Source organism: Kogia breviceps, chromosome 10 (assembly GCF_026419965.1).
Source record: "Kogia breviceps isolate mKogBre1 chromosome 10, mKogBre1 haplotype 1, whole genome shotgun sequence".
Classification (NCBI taxonomy): domain Eukaryota; kingdom Metazoa; phylum Chordata; class Mammalia; order Artiodactyla; family Physeteridae; genus Kogia; species Kogia breviceps.
This window is the reverse complement of record NC_081319.1, coordinates 100592302-100611619: the sequence shown is the minus strand read 5'-3', so window position 1 is coordinate 100611619 and position 19318 is coordinate 100592302. Positions and strand designations below refer to the sequence as shown.

At 39.2% G+C, this 19318-nt stretch overlaps 1 protein-coding gene across 1 annotated transcript in view; it reads right to left on the bottom strand.

The window, feature by feature from the left end:
- Positions 1-19318, bottom strand: part of LOC131764249 (uncharacterized) — a 191689-nt gene that overhangs the window by 57837 nt on the left and 114534 nt on the right. The window contains 2 exon segments of the mRNA XM_067043222.1: positions 14999-15139; positions 18798-18931. Of these exon segments, the coding sequence (XP_066899323.1) occupies positions 14999-15139; positions 18798-18931 (275 nt within the window).

Below are 19318 nucleotides of genomic sequence, written 5' to 3'. Positions count from 1 at the left end.
GCATCAAGATAGAGATGAAAATTCATGTCTCCAGAGCGGCTGTGTCCACACAACTACCTTAACGTGCCCCAGATTTGAACCCATCACTGCTGTGCCCCTTAGGTACTGGACTTATTCCACTAGTGCCACCAAAGCGCCACTCTCCAAATCAAAGGATGGCATCAAATCTCCACCAGCAAGCCTTGGAGGGTATGCAGCTTTCAGAGGCTGAGGCCAATCTCATCAAAAGGCAGCACTTGGGGAAAAGGGTTTGTCAACAGGATGGACAGAAAGCCAATTTCACAAATTTTTATGATAATCTACAAAGGGGAAAAGGACACAGAGTCCTAGAACAAAATACAGCAACTCCAAAAAACACTTACTGATCAATTACGCATGCTGGTCTTTCTTCTCAGTGGTACGGGGCATAAAAACATGATGATATACAGCCTTTGCCTTCAAGGAAATTGCAGTATAGGAAAGGATGTCTATGGAAGGTATAGAGCATTTAAAAACGTGGATATTCAGAAACCTAGGTGAGACTCTCAGCTCTGACTCTGACTTGCTTACGTCACAAGGCAAAGTATTTAAATGTCCACGCTTCAGCTTCCTTATCAATGTAATAAACAAAAGACACACTCTTTAGTACATAGAAAAGAGAAAACTGGTATGCTACGTGGATTAAAAATAAAACTGGGTTAAGTGAACTCCAATTGGATCGCCATCTATTTCAAACTCTTTGCCTTATTATTTGCTTTAACTATTGAGGAGCAAATTTCAAATTAATATATTTGGGAAGAGAGAGAAGTGGGGGGAAGAGAGAGAAATGGGGCAAAGAGAGAGAGAGAAAAAGACACAGAGAGAGAAACAGGTCAGAAATCAAATTAAAAATAAGAATAAAAGTCTCTATTCCCAAATCCATAAACTGAATTATCTAGAGGAGAATTCTGAGGCCTGATGAATTCCCCAAACAACTTTAATTTAAAATATCCTGAGAACTGCTGTTCTTAAGTTATTCCCTTGATTCCAATCTGCTATCAGCCAGAATCAGAAAGGTACCCAAGATAAGAATAAATTTAAGATTTAGTATTATTGAGCTCGATTCTCCAGTTCTAGATCCACAGAGTGCAACAGATGTCTCTCCCAAAGTGGTACAAAGAAAAAACGAAAAAAGAAAAAAAGAAATTCCTCCACCCATGCTCTTGTAGGACAGCCCACACTTCTAAAAGCCTCAGTGTAATTCATGGCTTTCCTCCTCGCCGGGTTCATGCCACATGGCTCACTGGCCGTGTCAACGGCCTGTGCTTGTTGTCTGGAGGTCATGCCTGCTAAACAGTTCTAACATACTACCTGCTAGATTGAGGGATTTTATTAAAGCAGTCACCTTTATTTCCATTTGTAGTTTGAAGCAGCACGGCATGGTGATCAGGTTTGGAGTTCATCCCGCCTGGGTATGAATCCCAGCTTCACCGCTTATCAGATGTGTGACTGTGACAATATTAACTAACCTATCCCTGCCTCAGTTTTCCTCTTCTGTAAAATGGGGACAATAATATTACTGACATCATAGGGTTGTTGAGGGATTGAGAAATGATATACACAAAGCAGTTAGAATAGTACCCATATAGAAGGGACATTGCATAAATGTTAGTTATTTATTACTGACGTCAATGAGGAGGCATGAAAAATATTCTTTTTTTTTTAATCCTTCATTCTGTTTAGTGCCTAGTATGCAGGCTTGAATGGAGCTTCTGGAGGTCAGGAGAGAGAACATCACAATTATTTAGCCATCAAAAAAGGAATGAAGAAAGGGCATGTTTGCCAGAGATGTTATAAGGAAAGAATAGAGAGAGCTTAGGAACTGATCTGATACAGGGTCAGGGTGGGGCAGTTACCATCTCAATTCAAAACAGTGTGTGAAGGAGGATGATAGTTTAATGACAGATTTAAGAACATTATTTTATTTAGGGAATGCGTCGATGGCAGGATATCCTCTCATTACAGTCAAACAGAAAGTTAATGCCACCACCAAATTCATGCTCACTGATGTATTTATAGAATTTTATAGACTGTCATCAAATAATAGAAAAGTATAAAGAAGCACACGTATCCGTTTCTGTCTACGTGAAAGAAGTACGTTAATAATTGTTTTAAAATTAGTGCTACATTTGTAATGGGCTTGGAAGACCCAGTTCTCCTGTTCCAATTTCCAGCCCAGGGAAGTGAGAAAGATGTCCTACCTAAGAATGTTCCTGAATATCAGGTAAACAAAAGCAGTAATGTCACATCTGGGTTTTGATACGGCTACAAAGAGGACATCAGTGCATGGCTGGCCCTCTGATCGATTTGGGAGATCCTGGGCTTAAATTGAAAAGGAGAAGATGAAGAGTCTCTGGGACCTGCTACTGTCAGGCTCAGCACCGCTAACTAGTAGCACCCCTGAGGGCAGGGAATAAGTGAAGATGATACTATAGTTAGGAAAATGTCCTTAATATGGACATAGACGGAGTTGTTCAGAGAATTTTGAGTGGTCTTTGCAATGAATGTGATGTGTGCGTGTAATGTGTTCTGCGTGTGTGTTATAAGACAATTACTGGCTAAATATCAGGAACAAAAAGAAACAAAGCTGCTCCTCAAGCTGACAGAGTCTGAGGAGAGGAAGGCACTTGGAAGGGTCAAAGGTTCCCCTGGACTCTCCCAGTACCGTCTTTGGGAAACTTCCTGCTGAGGTCTATGGGGCCTATAAATTAGCCCAGTGGACAGAGGAGACTGATCAGAGGGTAAAAACCCTTACATAAAGAGCAGGGCTTTCATAAAGGAGAGTAGAAATGGATACTATAAATGTTGATGAAGAAAACTTTCTCAGAAAGAAGGAGGAAGGGCAGATCTTATAACCAAGGTCAATGTTAGGAAGTGAGGAATATGCAAGTAGGAATATCCTGGAAAGGGTTTAATTTAAAAGTATGTTCTTTTCCCTTGAACTTTGAGAGCACTTATATTTAGCATTAAGATTTTAATTGATTCTCCTGTATTGTATTCTCTTCAAATACCCCAACCTTTCAGTGAATCAATTATAAGCCTCTATGATTGTATTATGGGAAATTGATGAAAGGCCAGTGAAGAGAAGAGGGGTGTGGCCTGACCCACTTCACTCATCCATGGAGGCCAGCAAAGAAGTTCAACCTAGGAAGATAGTGATGCCCAAGGGCCAGGTGGTGATGGGTAGCAGGAGAGTGAATGGAACCCAAGGGGAGCTGGGAAACTCCCACAGAAAACAAGATTGTCTCAGAAAAGTACCTCCATAGATGACAACTCAGGAACAGAAGTGAAATGACTCCCTTTTTTCCAAAACATACAAGAGGGAGGTGGCTTTTGAATATATATGTTAGGTGGAAAAGTAGAGACGCTAACAGTTGATTAATGTAAGAATGTGACTATCATATATGTCCATTATTTCCCTCTTACAGCAATGTACACTTGAAAACTCTTGAATAATACATTCTGAGGCCTTTGGGATTTTTTTTCCAACTTAAAAATGCTTCCACGGCAAAATATACCACTTCCATATTTGTAATGTGGATATTATATTAACAACTTTATCCTGATGTTTTGAGGTTTAAATAAGATCATGGACTAGGTAAAGATACAGCAGCTTGGGCTCACTCATCACTAGCTAAGAGACCCACTCCCGTACTTCAGTCCCATCACAAGCCATTTCCAAAGAGTTTCTCAAGAAAATTGTACATTTCTTGGGAATGCAGACTTTTAGAGTTGACCATTGGATTAATTAATGTAGACTAATTCATGCTATGGTAGCAACTCCCACATCTCAATGACTTAATACAACAAAAGTTTATTCCTTATTCATGAAAAGTTTGCTGCAGGGCAGATGTTCTTTCTTCCGCATGAGAATTCTGTGACCCAAGCTGCTTTGATCTGTTCATCTTGCCATCTCCACACAAGGCCTCCGCCATAACCACGATGCAAGGGAAGGAAGAGAGCAGGTCTCACCCTAGCAATTAAATGCTTTGCACAGGAGGACAAGCATTTTGCTTGTCCATTTTGCTTCTAACTGGTTGACCATATGAGTTCAAATGAATTTGCTCACCTGCAAAGAGACTAAAGAATGCAGTCTTCTGTGTGCCTGGAAGGAGAGAGCTAGATATCTAGGAGCAAGGCAATATCTACCACAACCATAAATAAACTAAACCATTATTTTTCTTTAGTCCTTAAATGAAAATAGTATACTCTTCTTGTTCTTTGGGCTCCTAAGTTATGGAAGCTACATGTATACCCATCCTTGAGTTCTTCCAAAGCTTCTATGTAGAGCTCTGTTTACTTAGTGCTAAGTTTCTCATTACTATAGAGGGGTGATTGGATAAGAAAATGGTGAGGGATATTGAAATTGAGATAATCTGATAACTAATTGATCTAGGTGATATTTAACAAATCTTTAAATCCTGAGATAAATGTAAAGATAGATAGATACATAGCTAGACAGATAGATAGGAGATAAATAGAGGAATAAATAGATTGGCTTTTGACTTGGGATTTTAATGAATTAAACTGGTACTAATGATTTAAAAAACAGGGATGTGGATTTTAACTCAATATTAGTAAAAACTCTTGAACTGTCAAAATGTCCAAAATGATTTGGGTAGCCTTGAAATATAGTAAGTGGTCCTCCCCTGAAACTGTTAGCTTACATTTTATGACAACTCAGCAAGAAGCTGTTACCAAGCATCAACTTTTAGGTAGAGAGGAATATAGTAGAAACGAGGGGTGGAGAGATGGAGCTTAGTATTAGAAGTCCTTGTAGTATATTCCTGCAAAATCCCTGTAAAATGTCATACAAAGAGAATACTTAAAAACTAAAGGCCTTAAAATATTAAATGGCCTGGTTATTGTTGTTTGTTCCATGTTATGTAAGAATTCAGTTCTTAAGCTAGAAACAAACTTAAGATAAATATACATTTGTCTCTTTAAGTTAGGATTAGACCATAATTGACATCAATTGTTTTCCTTCCTAGGAATTTTCTACTCACTCTGAATCTTTTCAACAAGATGTAATAGGTTAACAGGTCACTGATGTATATTAAAAAAAAAAAAATTTATATACCATCAGCACATTTAAGAACGTTAAATTCTTGTTTGTCTTTGGAGAGATGAGTACAACACCCATACGTTGAGAATGCCAATTGAATTAATGATTCTCAAATTATATAAGCTATTGCCATATTACAATTTGAGTAAGAGAAAATTCAAAGCAGTTTAGGTAACATAAAATACTGAATAATCATGAAAATTAGTGGATTGTGAAATGAATGACCACTCACCGTCACCGATGAAGCCGGCCCAAGACTCTGCAGCTTATTAAAGAAGGCATAAAGTGTATGAGAGTGAAAGAATTTACAATGCCTGAAGCTCAAAATACATCCAGTCAATTGTTTTCTTGATGGTGTTTGCAAATTATTACAACAGAACATTATCTATTTTACTGGTCATTTGTGTTTTTGCATCAGATAAATCCCTACATTGCTTCCTGCCCAGTTTTGCCCTTTCATCATTTAAATCATACAACTTGAATCTGGACTCATAATCTGAAACTCTTGGATATTTAACTCTTATCGCTGATGTCATATTAGGTTTCCAGACAGTTGGCTAAATTCATTCTACTCACCTCATTCTCCACCACTCCAACTGAATCGTGTGGTACCCATGGGGAAGAACCTCCCGCACCATCCTGTGCCCATTTTCCAAACTGTACTAAACTAAAAAGCAACTAGTCACACACTATGAGTGGATTTGGAGTTAATCAAATCCTGTTTATCCTGGGAGGTCCTGACTTAATCAGGTAAAAGCTTCAGGGGCCCTCCCAGAGGTGACAGACTCCCCGGGTGGGCTTTGTGAAGTAATAGTTATGGTAAAGGACCCGCATTGCATGGAACTGTGGGTGACCTCCAGGCAATAGGCAGGGCCTCCATCATATAGCGGCAGGAAATAACTCTTACTAAGAACCTGAATGAGCTGAAGGGAATTCTTCCCCAGTTAAGCCTCCAGATAAAAACGCAGCCCTGCCAACACCTTGACTGTAGCTTTGTGAGATCCCGGGCAGAGGGCCAGCTAAGCTGTGCCCAGACTCCCTGACTCATGGAAATCATGAGATTAAAAAATGTGTATCATTTTAAGCTGGTAAGTGTGTATAATTTGTTATGCAGCAATAGGAAAGTAACACATTATATTTATTCCTCTGGTATCTCTTTTCTACCATTAACATCTGATTTTCCCCCTGCAGTCTTTTATTTATTTGTTTGTTTGTTTGTTTATTTAGGGGAAAGACTTCTTTTATTTATTATTTTCTTTTATACTTTTTTCTCCCAGTTTTATTGAGATATAATTGACATATAGCACTGTATGCGGGTCTCTTATTTACTAGAAAATACTTTGTTTCTCAAAAATAAACAGGTCATTATTTTCATAGTTAAAACAGGCTGGAAAGCAGATCATTGTGGAGGGTAGTGGAGAGGAGGGAAGCCTCCTTCAGTAATAATAGCTAACATTTATTGAGCATTTACTATGTGCTATGAGCATTTACACTGTTCCATTTATTTTTAAGATACAGATTTGAATTCACTAAAATAAGGCAAGTACTACTAGCTCCATTTTAAAGATTTTAAAGACTTTGTTTTTCTATTTGCAGAAACTGAGGTACAAAGAGTTTGAGAAACTTGTCTAAGTTTACTCAACTAGTAATTCGTAAAGCTAATTTGTTTGGGTTTGGGTATTACAGCCCCAGAGCCTATATACTTAGCCACTAACATGTATTCCTTCTTAGTAGGATTAGATGGTCATGCTTTAGCCATCCCTAATAAGATAGAGACATCAGTCAATAACAACCTAATTGCATGTGGATCCTTGATACATTACTGTCAGGAATATTCCTCCATAGGGATTTGCTCTGACGTGCCGTCCTAGAGCTGACATGGTTAGCATCCCTCCTCTGTGGCACCTTTTCTTCACTCACGTCCACCCAACCCTGTGGAATATGCCAGTAATACTTTAAAACATTATTTTTTAAAAGCCACTAAATGCACACACTAAAGTCTCCTTACGACTCTGAGGCCAGCCAGGTAGGTGATATGCTATAGTGGAAAGAGAACTGGAAAGGAACACAGATGAACTAGTTGAGTGTTGGAAAATAAGTCACCTAATCTCTCTGGACTTTGGTTAGATGATGTGTAAAATGGGGTTAGGAATATCTATCACCAGGGTATTGTGAATACCAAATGGAAAAAGAAAAGTATGGGAATGAAATTAAGAGATTTAAAACTGTAAAATTCTGCAGAAGTGCATGTTGTTAGCCTATTGTCAGAAGAGTGAGCACACAAGATTACGTTTTCTGTGTTGTGCAGAATAATTCTGAAGAGGTAAACATTGGAGACGCCTAAGAAAGCTTCTTAGCATAAGAGCTTTATATTTAAAATACCGTATGCTAACACATATATATGGAATCTAAAAAAGAAGAAAAATGGTTCTGAAGAACCTAGGGGCAGGACAGGAATAAAGATGTAGATGCAGAGAATGGACTTGAGGACATGGGGAGGGGGAAGGGGAAGCTGGGACGAAGTGAGAGAGTGGCATGGACATATATCCACTACCAAATGTAAAATAGAGAGCTAGTGGGAAGCAGCCGCATAGCACAGGGAGATCAGCTCGGTGCTTTGTGTCCACCTAGAGGGGTGGGATAGGGAGGGCGGGAGGGAGACGCAAGAGGGAGGAGATATGAGGATATAAGTATATGTCTAGCTGATTCACTTTGTTATACAGCAGAAACTAACACAACAATGTAAAGCAATTATACTCCAGTAAAGATATTTTTTAAAAATCACTTGATAAATAAAGAAATAATACTAGTCTCCTACCAAGATGAGAAGTGTTTTATTCTGGTCATAGTGCGGATACAATATTGAAGTAGATATTTGGGGTTGGTTCTTTGGGACAACTCTGCCATTTGTTTTCAACCGTTAGGTCTCAGGATATATTTAAATGGTGAAAAGAAAAATTATATTTTGAGGTGATTGAAACTACTCTTTTATTTGCTGAGATCGCATGTGTATATCTATTTAACCTTTAGGAAGGGGGCATACACTGAAGGGATCGTGGATGGGTTATGAGAGCCTTTTCCAAAAGGCAACATTTATTTTCAAGTGTTTAGATTGCCGAGACAAGGATGTCTCTCCAGCGTACAATTCATCATCCTCCTTACTCACTGTAAAATCAATCTGTTCTGTTTGTATGACATAAACAACAAGTCATTTCTCAGGAATGAGGCAGACCATATGTGAAGGTGTTTTGGAAAAGCACAGTAGGGAATACGCCAAAGTAGCATCTGCATTTTATTTCAATGTCAAATCACATGTGAGTTATAAAAAGGAAAGTGTATCACTTTTATTAAAGAATAACTTTCCTGTGAGTTAACTCATACCTTCCCTAAGCAACAAATGTAGGTCAGCCACATAAATGCCTGGCCCAGAACACAAAAACGACGTCATTCTGTGTGGCCAGCAACATGCGCATTTAGCAGACATCTTGGCACGGGCTCTCTACGCACCCCCTTGGCAGGAGGAAATTTACATTAATCCGTTGTATGCATTTTCCTAAGAATCAGCACTTTCTCCTCAATGTATTCATAAATATCAGAGCAGCTTGCAATTGATAGAAACAGGACACTATTAAACGACTAGTAGAGTTCTAGGAAGAACGTATGTCTTTTATAATCGGGACTGGATTGAGATTCAAAGGAAGTGGGTTCTAATCCCATTACATTCCTTCTTAGCGGACTGACCCAAGGCCAGTCACTTAACTGCTACTGGTCTCAGTTTTATATGGTGCAAACCAGCGGGGCTGAACTGAATCTTCCCCAAGATCCCTTCTCGCTCTAAAAGTGTGGGATTCGCTGGTCGCTTACCCACCCAGTTGTATTTGAGTGTTAATGGAAACGTTTTGAGATTGTCTTGTTATGGAACCCTCTCCCCAGTTGCAAGTTAGGTACCTCTGAAAATTCTGTTAACTTCTTTAAACTACCAGAGTGATACCCTCTGCCTTGAAGCAGTCATCAGCACCACTTGCAGAGGAACTTAACCCATAATCTGGCTGACCCCATGGGAGAAATCACCGTGCAGAGATGAAGGGAGTGCATTCGGAAGCAGGGAACCCAATTCACTCCACAGGCAGTGAGGTGCTACGGCTCTGCCTACACAAGCAAGTGAGCGCTTATTTATGTAATTAACTGAGTGGACGTTGTAAACGTTCTCCCTGACGTCTTTCTTCTCACAGGAAAATAAAATAAAAGCTTCCCGGTGGACAATATATTTTTTGACCTGAAACACATGTTCTTAGGTATGCATATAATTTTAGCCATCATTAATGTGAACTTGAGGTAACCTCTAGGACACACTTTTATTCGTTTGACTAGAACAGAATATGTGTCACCTACAAAGCATCAGTGAGACTCTCGCATCTACTGGTTTCAAATAGCTTATAAATACTAAATATTAACAAGAGGTGGTAGAAGGAGTAGGGATGGTAAATTGGTGGCCGTGGCCACAGAGAGTATCAAACTTAAATCCTTCCAGCTTAAAACCTTAGAGAGAAGAAAGAATTTCTATTGCCAAGTAACAAAATATAAAATCCCGCGAAACTGCTTTCGCGGCCTGGTTCAGATCATGCGCCCATCCCTTAAGCAATCACAGTTATCCTAGGAACATAACACACATCACAGCTCAACCCCTCGGGGTATGTAGGGATGGGTATGTGTGTGAGGGGGGAGGGTCTGCAATCGTAAAAGAGGGTGAGTGAAGGAACCTGCGGAAGAAACATGCTGAACAGGTGGAAACAGTAGCCGCCACAGACAAACTGGCCCAGAAAATCCACAGTCATTTTGTCCCATTGGTCTTTCCTCCAGAACTTCTTCTGGAAATGCCACAATTCTTAATTTACCCTTATTTTTTATGTGCTAATTCAATAAATATTTACTAAGTGCTTGTAATTTATCAATCGTTGTGAGTGGGCCATGAAGCACATGACAGACTTAATCTCTATCCCTGTGAAACTTATTAAACTTGCTGTCTAGTCGGGGAGGGGACTCTCTGAACACCTAACTACCACGTGCTGAATGGCATGAAGGCGTTCAGGGGGTAACAGATAGAGCCAACCAGCAAAGGGGCAATGATGGAAATAAACCAGCTAGTACAAAAGTATCAAGGGATACCTTGGATATCTCATGTTATCTAAAACATGAGGAGAAGGGGACTTCCCTGGTGGCCCAGTGGTTAAGACTTCACCTTCCAGTGCAGGGGGTGCAGGTTCGATCTCTGGTCAGGAAGCCAAGATCCCACATGGCTTGGGGCCAAAAAAACCAAAAATGAAACAAGCAATATTGCAACAAATTCAGTAAAGACTTTTAAAATGGTCCACATCCAAAGAAAAATCTTAAAAATATATATATATAAAATAAAATATGAAGAGAAGAGTCATCCTGTCACAACAGCATATATCCCAAAGAGAAAACATAAACCTCCTGCAAGGGCAGGCTTTGAGGCCCAGAAAAGATGGCTTTGATGCAAACCCCACCAGGAACAGCCCAGAAGACTTTCATCTGTGATCACCTGACACTACGGGCAGCAGGCCCACTGGGGTGAGATGTGCTGGAATGTTGTTCTCTTTTACACATTCAGAGGCAACTTAGTCGGTTATCCTTCTGGTTGAGAAAATCTAACAGTCTTTTTTTTTTTTTTTTTTTTTTGCGGTACGCGGGCCTCTCACTGTTGTGGCCTCTCCCGTTGCGGAGCACAGGCTCCGGACGCACAGGCTCAGCGGCCATGGCTCACGGGCTTAGTTGCTCCGCGGAATGTGGGATCTTCCCGGACCAGGGCACGAACCCGTGTCTCCTGCATCGGCAGGCGGACTCTCAACCACTGCGCCACCAGGGAAGCCCTAACAGTCTTAAAATTATGTTTTGGAAGCTTTTAAAAAAATTATTGGCAGCTACAAACAATGTAAACTTGCATCTGACTAGCTAAAGGTCTCATACATTAAAAAAAAGAATGGAAGCTGTGATTTACTGAAACTTTAACAATCTACCAAGTGTACCAACATCAGCGTGTTTCAACGAGGCATGGTAGGGGGGGTTGGAGGAAGAGGAAAAGGTAGACCATATAAGACAGAGAAAGAAAATACCTACGCTTAATCTTACTGCACTAGAGCAGCAGAAACTTCCCACACAATATCATATATATCTTTGAAGCTGGGTAGGAGAGTATTCTGTGTTAAATGAATTTTATGGGGATTTGGAGAGGATTTAGGTAAAGGCTGCCCCAATAAATGATTGACCAGCTCTAATAAAACATCAAGGAAATTGTTCAGATTGTATCTCAGACCATTTAAAGCACAGGTTTATAGAGGTCGCAGCAGCCCCCATATCCTCAACCCTGGTTTAAAAAGAAATGTTTAGAGTGGTTAATTATCCCATATTACTTTTTTTTTTTAATGATAGCAATTTCAAGAGAAGGGAGAGACTGGAAGTAAACAAACAGGTAGGGCAACCAAGGAGGTTGGGAGAGAGACAAGCTGAGTGACCACTCACTCCTCCTTTGATTCATTCATTCAATAAATACTTACTGGTTGACTATTACAAACTAGGTATTTTAGAACTAGGGCTGGAGACCCAGAAGTGACCAGACAAGAAGGGTTTCTGCCTGCCTACAGCTTCTTTTTATTGAGAGGAAGAAAAAACATGCAAATAAGTGGAATAAATATAAATATAAAAGATTAACTTGTATTGTGGTAAGTACTTTAAAGGAGACAAACAAGGTGATGAGAAAGTAAATAACCAGAGAGGGGCAGGTACTACTTTATATAGGATTGTCAGGAAAGGCTTCTCTAGGAGGTAAAATCTAAGCTGAGACCTGCAGTATGCACTGCCTTCCATCCTACTAAGAACTGAGAGAACATTCTAGGTGAAAGAGGCATCAAGTACAAAGGTTCTGATGTGTTAAAGACCTCGGTGTGTTTGAAGAACAGAAAGGAAAGCAGACGTGTCATCCTCAGGTGACCAATGCCCTCCATTTTAACCTTTGGAAAAGACATTTTCTTCAAAATTTATTATTATTAATGTTAATATTAGTTGCCTTTATTTAAAAAACTAAATGTTCCAGTGACTGTACAGGCTGTCTTATATATATTATCTCTCAGTTTTCACAATAAACATAAAGTCCCACCAAATAGCTATTATTATTCCAATTTGATACAGGAGAAAACAGCCTCAGAGAGTTTAAATGATTCAATGTTACATGACAGCAGCAAAAGGGGAATTCACACCCAGGTCTAGCCACAAAACCTACACTCTTTTCATTGCTTTTTATTTGCTTGTGCACACAGAAATGAATGAAGCAGAATGTGAAAGGCTATGTTTCCAAAGATGGCCACGCAATATCTTCCATCCCAGCTTGTTCTTTTGCAATCTCACTTTCCCAATTTTGCATCAGGAGATGTAGTAGTCTATTCTGCCCGTCTGGCCCTGTGATATGTTTTGACCGATAGAATACAGTGGGAGTCACTGTGTAACTTTGAAGGCTTGACCTTAAGAGATCTGCAGTTCCCACCTTCTCTGCTTGGAAACATGCTACTTGGAACCCAGGCAATAAGCTGAGAGGAAGCCCAAGCGTCAAGGGAGAAAAGTGGAAAAATGAGAAGTTCAGTTGAGAGCAGGAACTGAGGTTTCAGACGTACAGCCTCAATTAAGGAATCCAAGCCAGACTCCAGGTATTGAAGCTGCCTCAGCTAAAGCCTCAGACACGGAGCAGAGATGAGCTTCCCATGCTGTGTCCTGCCTAATCACGAGAGAACAGTGGAGAAACACTGAGGTCAGGATAGAGGAAGGGTGAACAAACATCTTTGGTAAAGAGCTAGGAAGTAAATATTCAAAACTTTGTGGACTGTACTGTCCTTGTCCCAACTGTTCAATTCTGCCATTCTAGAGAAAAACAAAGGTAATATGTAACCATAGGGGTGTGTCTGAGTTCCAATTAAACTTTATTTACAAAAACAGATAGAGGGTAGAAGCTGTCTTGGGAGTTATACTTGCCAGTCCCTCATCAAGACTTAGACAATGAGTTTACCTACTAAAGGAGCAATGCCTGAGAGTTGCTTCTTAAAAGATCTATTGGAAACTGAAGCTCTGAGATCCTTGGAAACTCTGAAGCTTTTTAACTTTATGTGTAAAGTAAGAGTGACACTGTGAAGTTGCATACACTGGACTCTGAAAAGTCATCCTCAAGAGAGCTGAGTCATCAGAGACAAATGCGGGAGCTGGGAGCCTGACAGCTTCAGACAGGGGTTGAGAATTTTGCACATGGTTCAACAGAAGCTCCAGCTCTCCTATCTGCACACCATACTGAGCACTTGGTACTTCTGCTCTGGCAGTTATTTTATTGAATTAAATTTAATGTACTTGTCACCGTCCCCATAGAGACCATCACAAACAAGAGTTTCTTAAGAACAGGGAGCTTTCTGACCACCTAGAGGGGTGGGATAGGGAGGGTGGGAGAGAGGGTGATGCAAGAGGGAAGAGATATGGGAACATATGTATATGTATAACTGATTCAGTTTGTTGTAAAGGAAAAACTAACACACTATTGTAAAACAATTATACTCCAATAAAGATGTTAAAATAAATAAATAAATAAATAAAAATAAAATTGTCTCCAAAAAAAAAAAAAAAAAAAAGAAAAGGGAGCTTGTCTTTTTATTACTTGAAAGTTGCATTTCTTATCTACTTTTTTTTCCCTAGAAAAGGCATGCATATGTCTTGTCTCCTGGGCTTCTTGAATTCCCTTCCTGCCTGATGTTTGTTTTTTTTTAACATCTTTATTGGAGTATAATTGCTTTACAATGGTGTGTTGGTTTCTGCTGTATAACAAAGTGAATCAGCTATACATATACGTATATTCCCATTTCTCCTCCGTCTTGCAGCTCCCTGTTTCTTAAGCACAAGCCTGCATCTATTGATCATTGGTTAACCTGAAGACCGTACTTCAGCTGCTTCAGGAAAGCACTGGTGAAATTATTGAGACTTTTGCATTTAAGTGAAAACCAGTAGGACTTATAAAAATGTGACTGGATAAAGGAAATTTGAGCTGCTACCATTTCTCCTGATGATAGTTCCAGGATGGAAGAGTAAGAGAAAATTCTTCAGGAACCAAATCATAAGGCAGATAAATTCCCAGGGGGAAAACCATTCAGAGCATGGATCTTGAAGAGCAGAGAGGCAGTGGTTTGGAAGAGACGACTTTGACAAGCTACTCCATTTCTTCCTCTTTCCTAGGTTACTCCACGTGTCACACAGGCACTCACTGTGGTTCCTTCCCTCATCCTTGATGAATCCCACCACTGAAAAATCCTGTAATCTTTACCTCTGAGAAGCTCCACTGCTCACTTGTCTATGTATTTTTTCACGTTTGTTATACGTACGCTTGCATAGACAGATATACCTGTATACACATCTCCATGTAGAGAGAGCAGTAACTGTGATCTGCTTCGATCTTAAGCGAACTAAGGTTTGGAATGTGTATCAGGTATGCCATCCTCCCAACTCCATCTCTGGACAATGCCCACATCAAATTGTCAGTATTTCTCCACTGTAGTCTTCTCCCCAAGATTTGGTTCAAACTTTTTCTGAAAAATCCTTCGCCATTCTCAAGCAAATTCAAGCCATCATGTTCTCCAGGTGTTTATGTGTGCATTCTTTTTTTTTTAAAAGAAGTGCTATCATATTACTCTGATGTTTAAACATACATATATTTCATTGGACTCAAATCAGGGCACATATCATATAGCTTGTAATTAGCATGCAATCAATATTAGTTGAATAAATGACTAATAAAAGAATAGAATGAGTGAAGACTTGTTGAATTTAATGGATTTAAATTTTTAAATAGAAAGACAGGATATAGTTACTCACCAAACTGAAAATCTGTGTTTCTCCAGTTCCTCCAAATAAGATGTATTCTGAGAATAATCTTCAATTTCTACAGTTTTCCAAGCAGTTGATTTTTCCTTCACAGAATGAAATGAAATTAAATAAATGGGGGAAAAAAGTATTCTAGCAGGGAGCAGATAGAAAGTTTACCTGGCTTCAGTGACAATTTTCCCAGAATGACTTATGGAATCATTGGTCATACAGAAGCATAGTTAGCCATGATTTTGCATTGAAATTATTGCTTTATATTCCAGATTCTCTCACTAAATTTTCATGCCTATATTGGCAGACTGTAGCATGTTCACTTTTGTATTATCTCACATGGAACAGATTCTATAAATGTTGTTAGAATAAAGACAACAACATCATAACCATGGTTATGGTTTTTGTATTAAATCCGGACTACTGCAAGTAAAGAAGATGCAGCTTGAACTAGCTTTTAGCAAAAAGGAATTTGGAGAAAAGTTTGACCACCCAGGCTATTGCGAAAGTAAGGAGTCAGCTGGATTTCTGGACTAGGGGAGCCAAGGAATCAAAGGTCACCATGATTCCTTTTCCACCCTACCTCTACTTTCTGTTTTAGCAGGCCGCTTCATGCTAGCGTTGGTTCCAAAAACTCCTGAGTTCCACAGTCTCAATAACATCAATGTAAACTCAGGACCATACAATGTCTGTGGAGCTGATTTATGAGAACTTGAGAAAATCATGTGACCCAGGATGATGGTTCCAGAAAACAGATTGCCCCATTGGAGAAACTAAACCCTATAATTCAACCAAGGATTCTGAAGAGCCCCGTTTTGGAGAGGAGTGGGGAGAGAGGGAGCATCTAACCTAGACAGACTCTTCCCTCTCCCACCAAAACAGTTCAACTTTTATCTGTTTATATATTGAAGTCTCCCATCCAATTAAATTACAAAAGACTGCTGACAAAAAGGCATTTGTAAACCACTAGCTACAGAAAGTTAGACATGACTGGTACTTATAAGATGGTTGTGCTAATATTCTTCTTTCCTTTTCTTTAGACCCTTCTCAAGTGTTTTTGGTCATCATTTGTCAAGAGGCTCGTTACTTGAAATTCCTTGATATCATTTCATACAAGTTTTAGCACAAGTCTGTAGCTGAAATATTTTGCAATTGCCGAATGCTTTTGGGATCCACAGGTGGTGGTAACCAGGAAAACCCTGGAGTGAAACTCAGGCGAAGCAGATGTGTCATCAAATCTCTACAAGGCTCATTTCTTTTATTATTAAATTGATTGACTTGATCACCTTAAGAACAAAATTCATTTAGGAGAGCCATCACTTGAAGGTACCTTTGGTTGTGGTCTTTTTTATCCTTCTCAGACTCTATAGCTCCTGTGCCAATAAAGGCACTTTAAATCAGATTATTTACTGTTGGTATTTTTAATTACTCCATTCCTGAGTAAGTTAAAGTGTGTCAAAATTCCTTAAGATATATGAGAGCACTGAATTGTCCCAACTAAACAAACATATTTGATTCACAAACCTTACCTGATTGCTAAAAATATACTTTTGTAGGTATTTAACCTTTAAATTAGATGGCATTTATTTATGAGATGTTTAGATACTTTATTCAGTCTTACTAAGTAGAAAGTTGAAACGGCTATCAAGAATCATACCAAAGATTTGGTTTACCCACCAAGCCTCCTGATTTGTTAAAAAATAGGTGTTCTATGATATAGTGTATTAAACTGCTTTCTATTTGGTTAACCGTTAATATCTATCTTGATTGTTCAACTAAATTCATGGTAAAAATGGTATGTAGTATATATTTCCATGTATCTTCCACAGCTCCTAACATGGTAATAAGCACATAGTAAATACTCAAGAATTAGTTATCAGAAGTCACTTCATTAAGCACTTATCTTACAGTAATGACAATGCACTACCTCAAGTTGCTAAGTCACAAAGAAAAACACCTGTTAACTCTAAAAATAACAAAAATTTTCTGAACCTTTGGATTTCCTTTAAAGAATGTTTAACTTAACGTGCTAAAAATTCCTTCAAATGGATGTTTTGGAAGACATAAAGTCACAGACACTTGTTCATCTCCAAAGAAATGAACCCAAAGAGGAACAAAAACCTAAAGAAAATAAGAGCTTTAAATCCCCAAAGATATAAATACGTACAGCAAAATTCCCAGGTGAGTGAGGACCGGACTGTGTGAGCCTGAATGAATGTTCACATGAATACATTCGTAACCATCTGAACAATCGACCAAGCACAAACTCTTACCTTGAATCTATGCGTAACAACTAATACTTTAAATAGGATATCATCAACATTTAAAGACAGAAAATAGATCCTCTGGCCCATTACAACTTTAAGTCCCTGAAGCCAAAGAACATCGTTATTAAAAATAATAATAATAATAAAGTCTTCCAACAGCATTGTCTTTAGAGAGATAAATATCTATACTTTAAAAGAGAAATTGGTGGTGCAAATTTGTTCTGGAATGGCATGTTTCACATATTATCTGTATGGCTACTCAGAGTCTGACCAATCGCAGAAACCACCAGCAAATATGTAAATATCAATTGCTAGAATTCAGAATATGATTTTCAAGTTCATGAGCTAAAAATCTGGTGTGTGAGGATGGCCGTTCACATACAGCATCAATGAGGAAGCAATACACATGCACTCTTTCAAACACAACACAAAACGAGAGCCAAGAAGTGTTTTAAAGGATTTTCAGAAACTAAAGTGTATTGTGTTGTAGTCAACAGGGTCAACAAGTGATGGTCAGAAGACTCTCATTTGAGTCTTCTCGCTACTTTGGAAACTTAAATTATTTAAAGTCCATGAATTTGAGTATTTTAATCTGAAAAATGGAGATAATATTTGTCTTGCATAGATCGCAGGATTTTTTATGAAGACAAAGTGATATAATAGCGATAAAATTCTTTCTGGGGATGGAAAGGATAGAACTTAACATGCTTTAGGATATTAAGGATATAAGTAGCATCTGGTACAGTGCAATATATAGCGTGGGTGATCGAGGGAACATTCAACATCCTTTATTGTGCATTTATTACAGCATTTCTAAGAAGCTGCCTAGTAGAAAATACTATAGGAAGACTTAAGTCTTAAGATATTAATTTCTTAATATTAAGATATTAAGATAATATTAAGATATTCAGACAAGATATTAAGTCTCAAAGTTGCCCCCGCTCGCCACAAATAGAGAAAGCCCGCACGCAACGAAGACCCAACGCAGCCAAAAATAAATTGCTTAAAAAAAAAAAAAAAAGTTGCCCAGCTCATGAAATGAAAGACCCATTTAATTGTGTTATATGATAGAAAGCAAAGCCCAGGGTTCCTACCTTGTCGTTTAGAGGTTTTTACCCCTTAGCGATAATTCCTTCCATGGACCATTTGGTTAATGAAGAAGGGTGATGATGACGGCACCGATGAGAAGGTAAGTCTTTGTGCAGAGGAAGAGAGCTTGCAGTTCACAGGTCAGTGGCACCAGTGCAGTGGAAAAGCACTGTGGCTCCGGCACAATTAAGCTCCACTTAGCAGCGGCATTTTTTCCCCAAACTTTTTACAGGGTCTTTGTGCAGAGCTCTGGGTTGCACTGTTGATCTGCCCCATCTGGCCAGATGAAGAGCAAGAGGATTGTGTCATCAAAAGAGAGGAAATAGCGAATAAAGAGCTGAATCCTGAGGATTATGAATGCTTTTGAACTGCCCTGGGAAGATCAGAAGTGAGCAGCACCGTTTTTTAAGAAGGCAGGGGAGGACAGTTTGGGGCGGATGTACGGTGCTAAGAGGCTTGTGTTAATAGGATCACAGAACTGCAAGTCATCGATAACAACATCAAACACCAGGTGCATCTGAAACAAAGCAAATAAATATGACATCACGTTCAGTTCCATCAGTGTTGTCACCACCCTCTAAAAACGAAAAACCCATTAGCTCCAAGTCAAATCCAGCCTAAAACCTGAGAGCATCCAGCAAGAATACGATTTCCTCTTTCTTTCCTTCATTTCTGATGTGTGTTGCAGAGAGTTTTTCGGGACCCGCTTTCTATGAGCAGCATCCAGGGAGAAGCAAGGTGTTCCTTCCTGGCTTGGTAGTTCAGGATTTACCCAGAGTCCTCTCGGGTAACCAACCTCTTGGGTTTCCGTTTCTGCCCTCTGGATGACAACGAACATTTCTGACCACTTTGGACCACACATTTTGATTGTTTTCTGGCTCCGTGTTATTTGAAAAATGAATGCTTCACATGTGAAGTTCAATATTAACCTCAGTTTTCCCACAGCTACCCTATCAATTGCCTG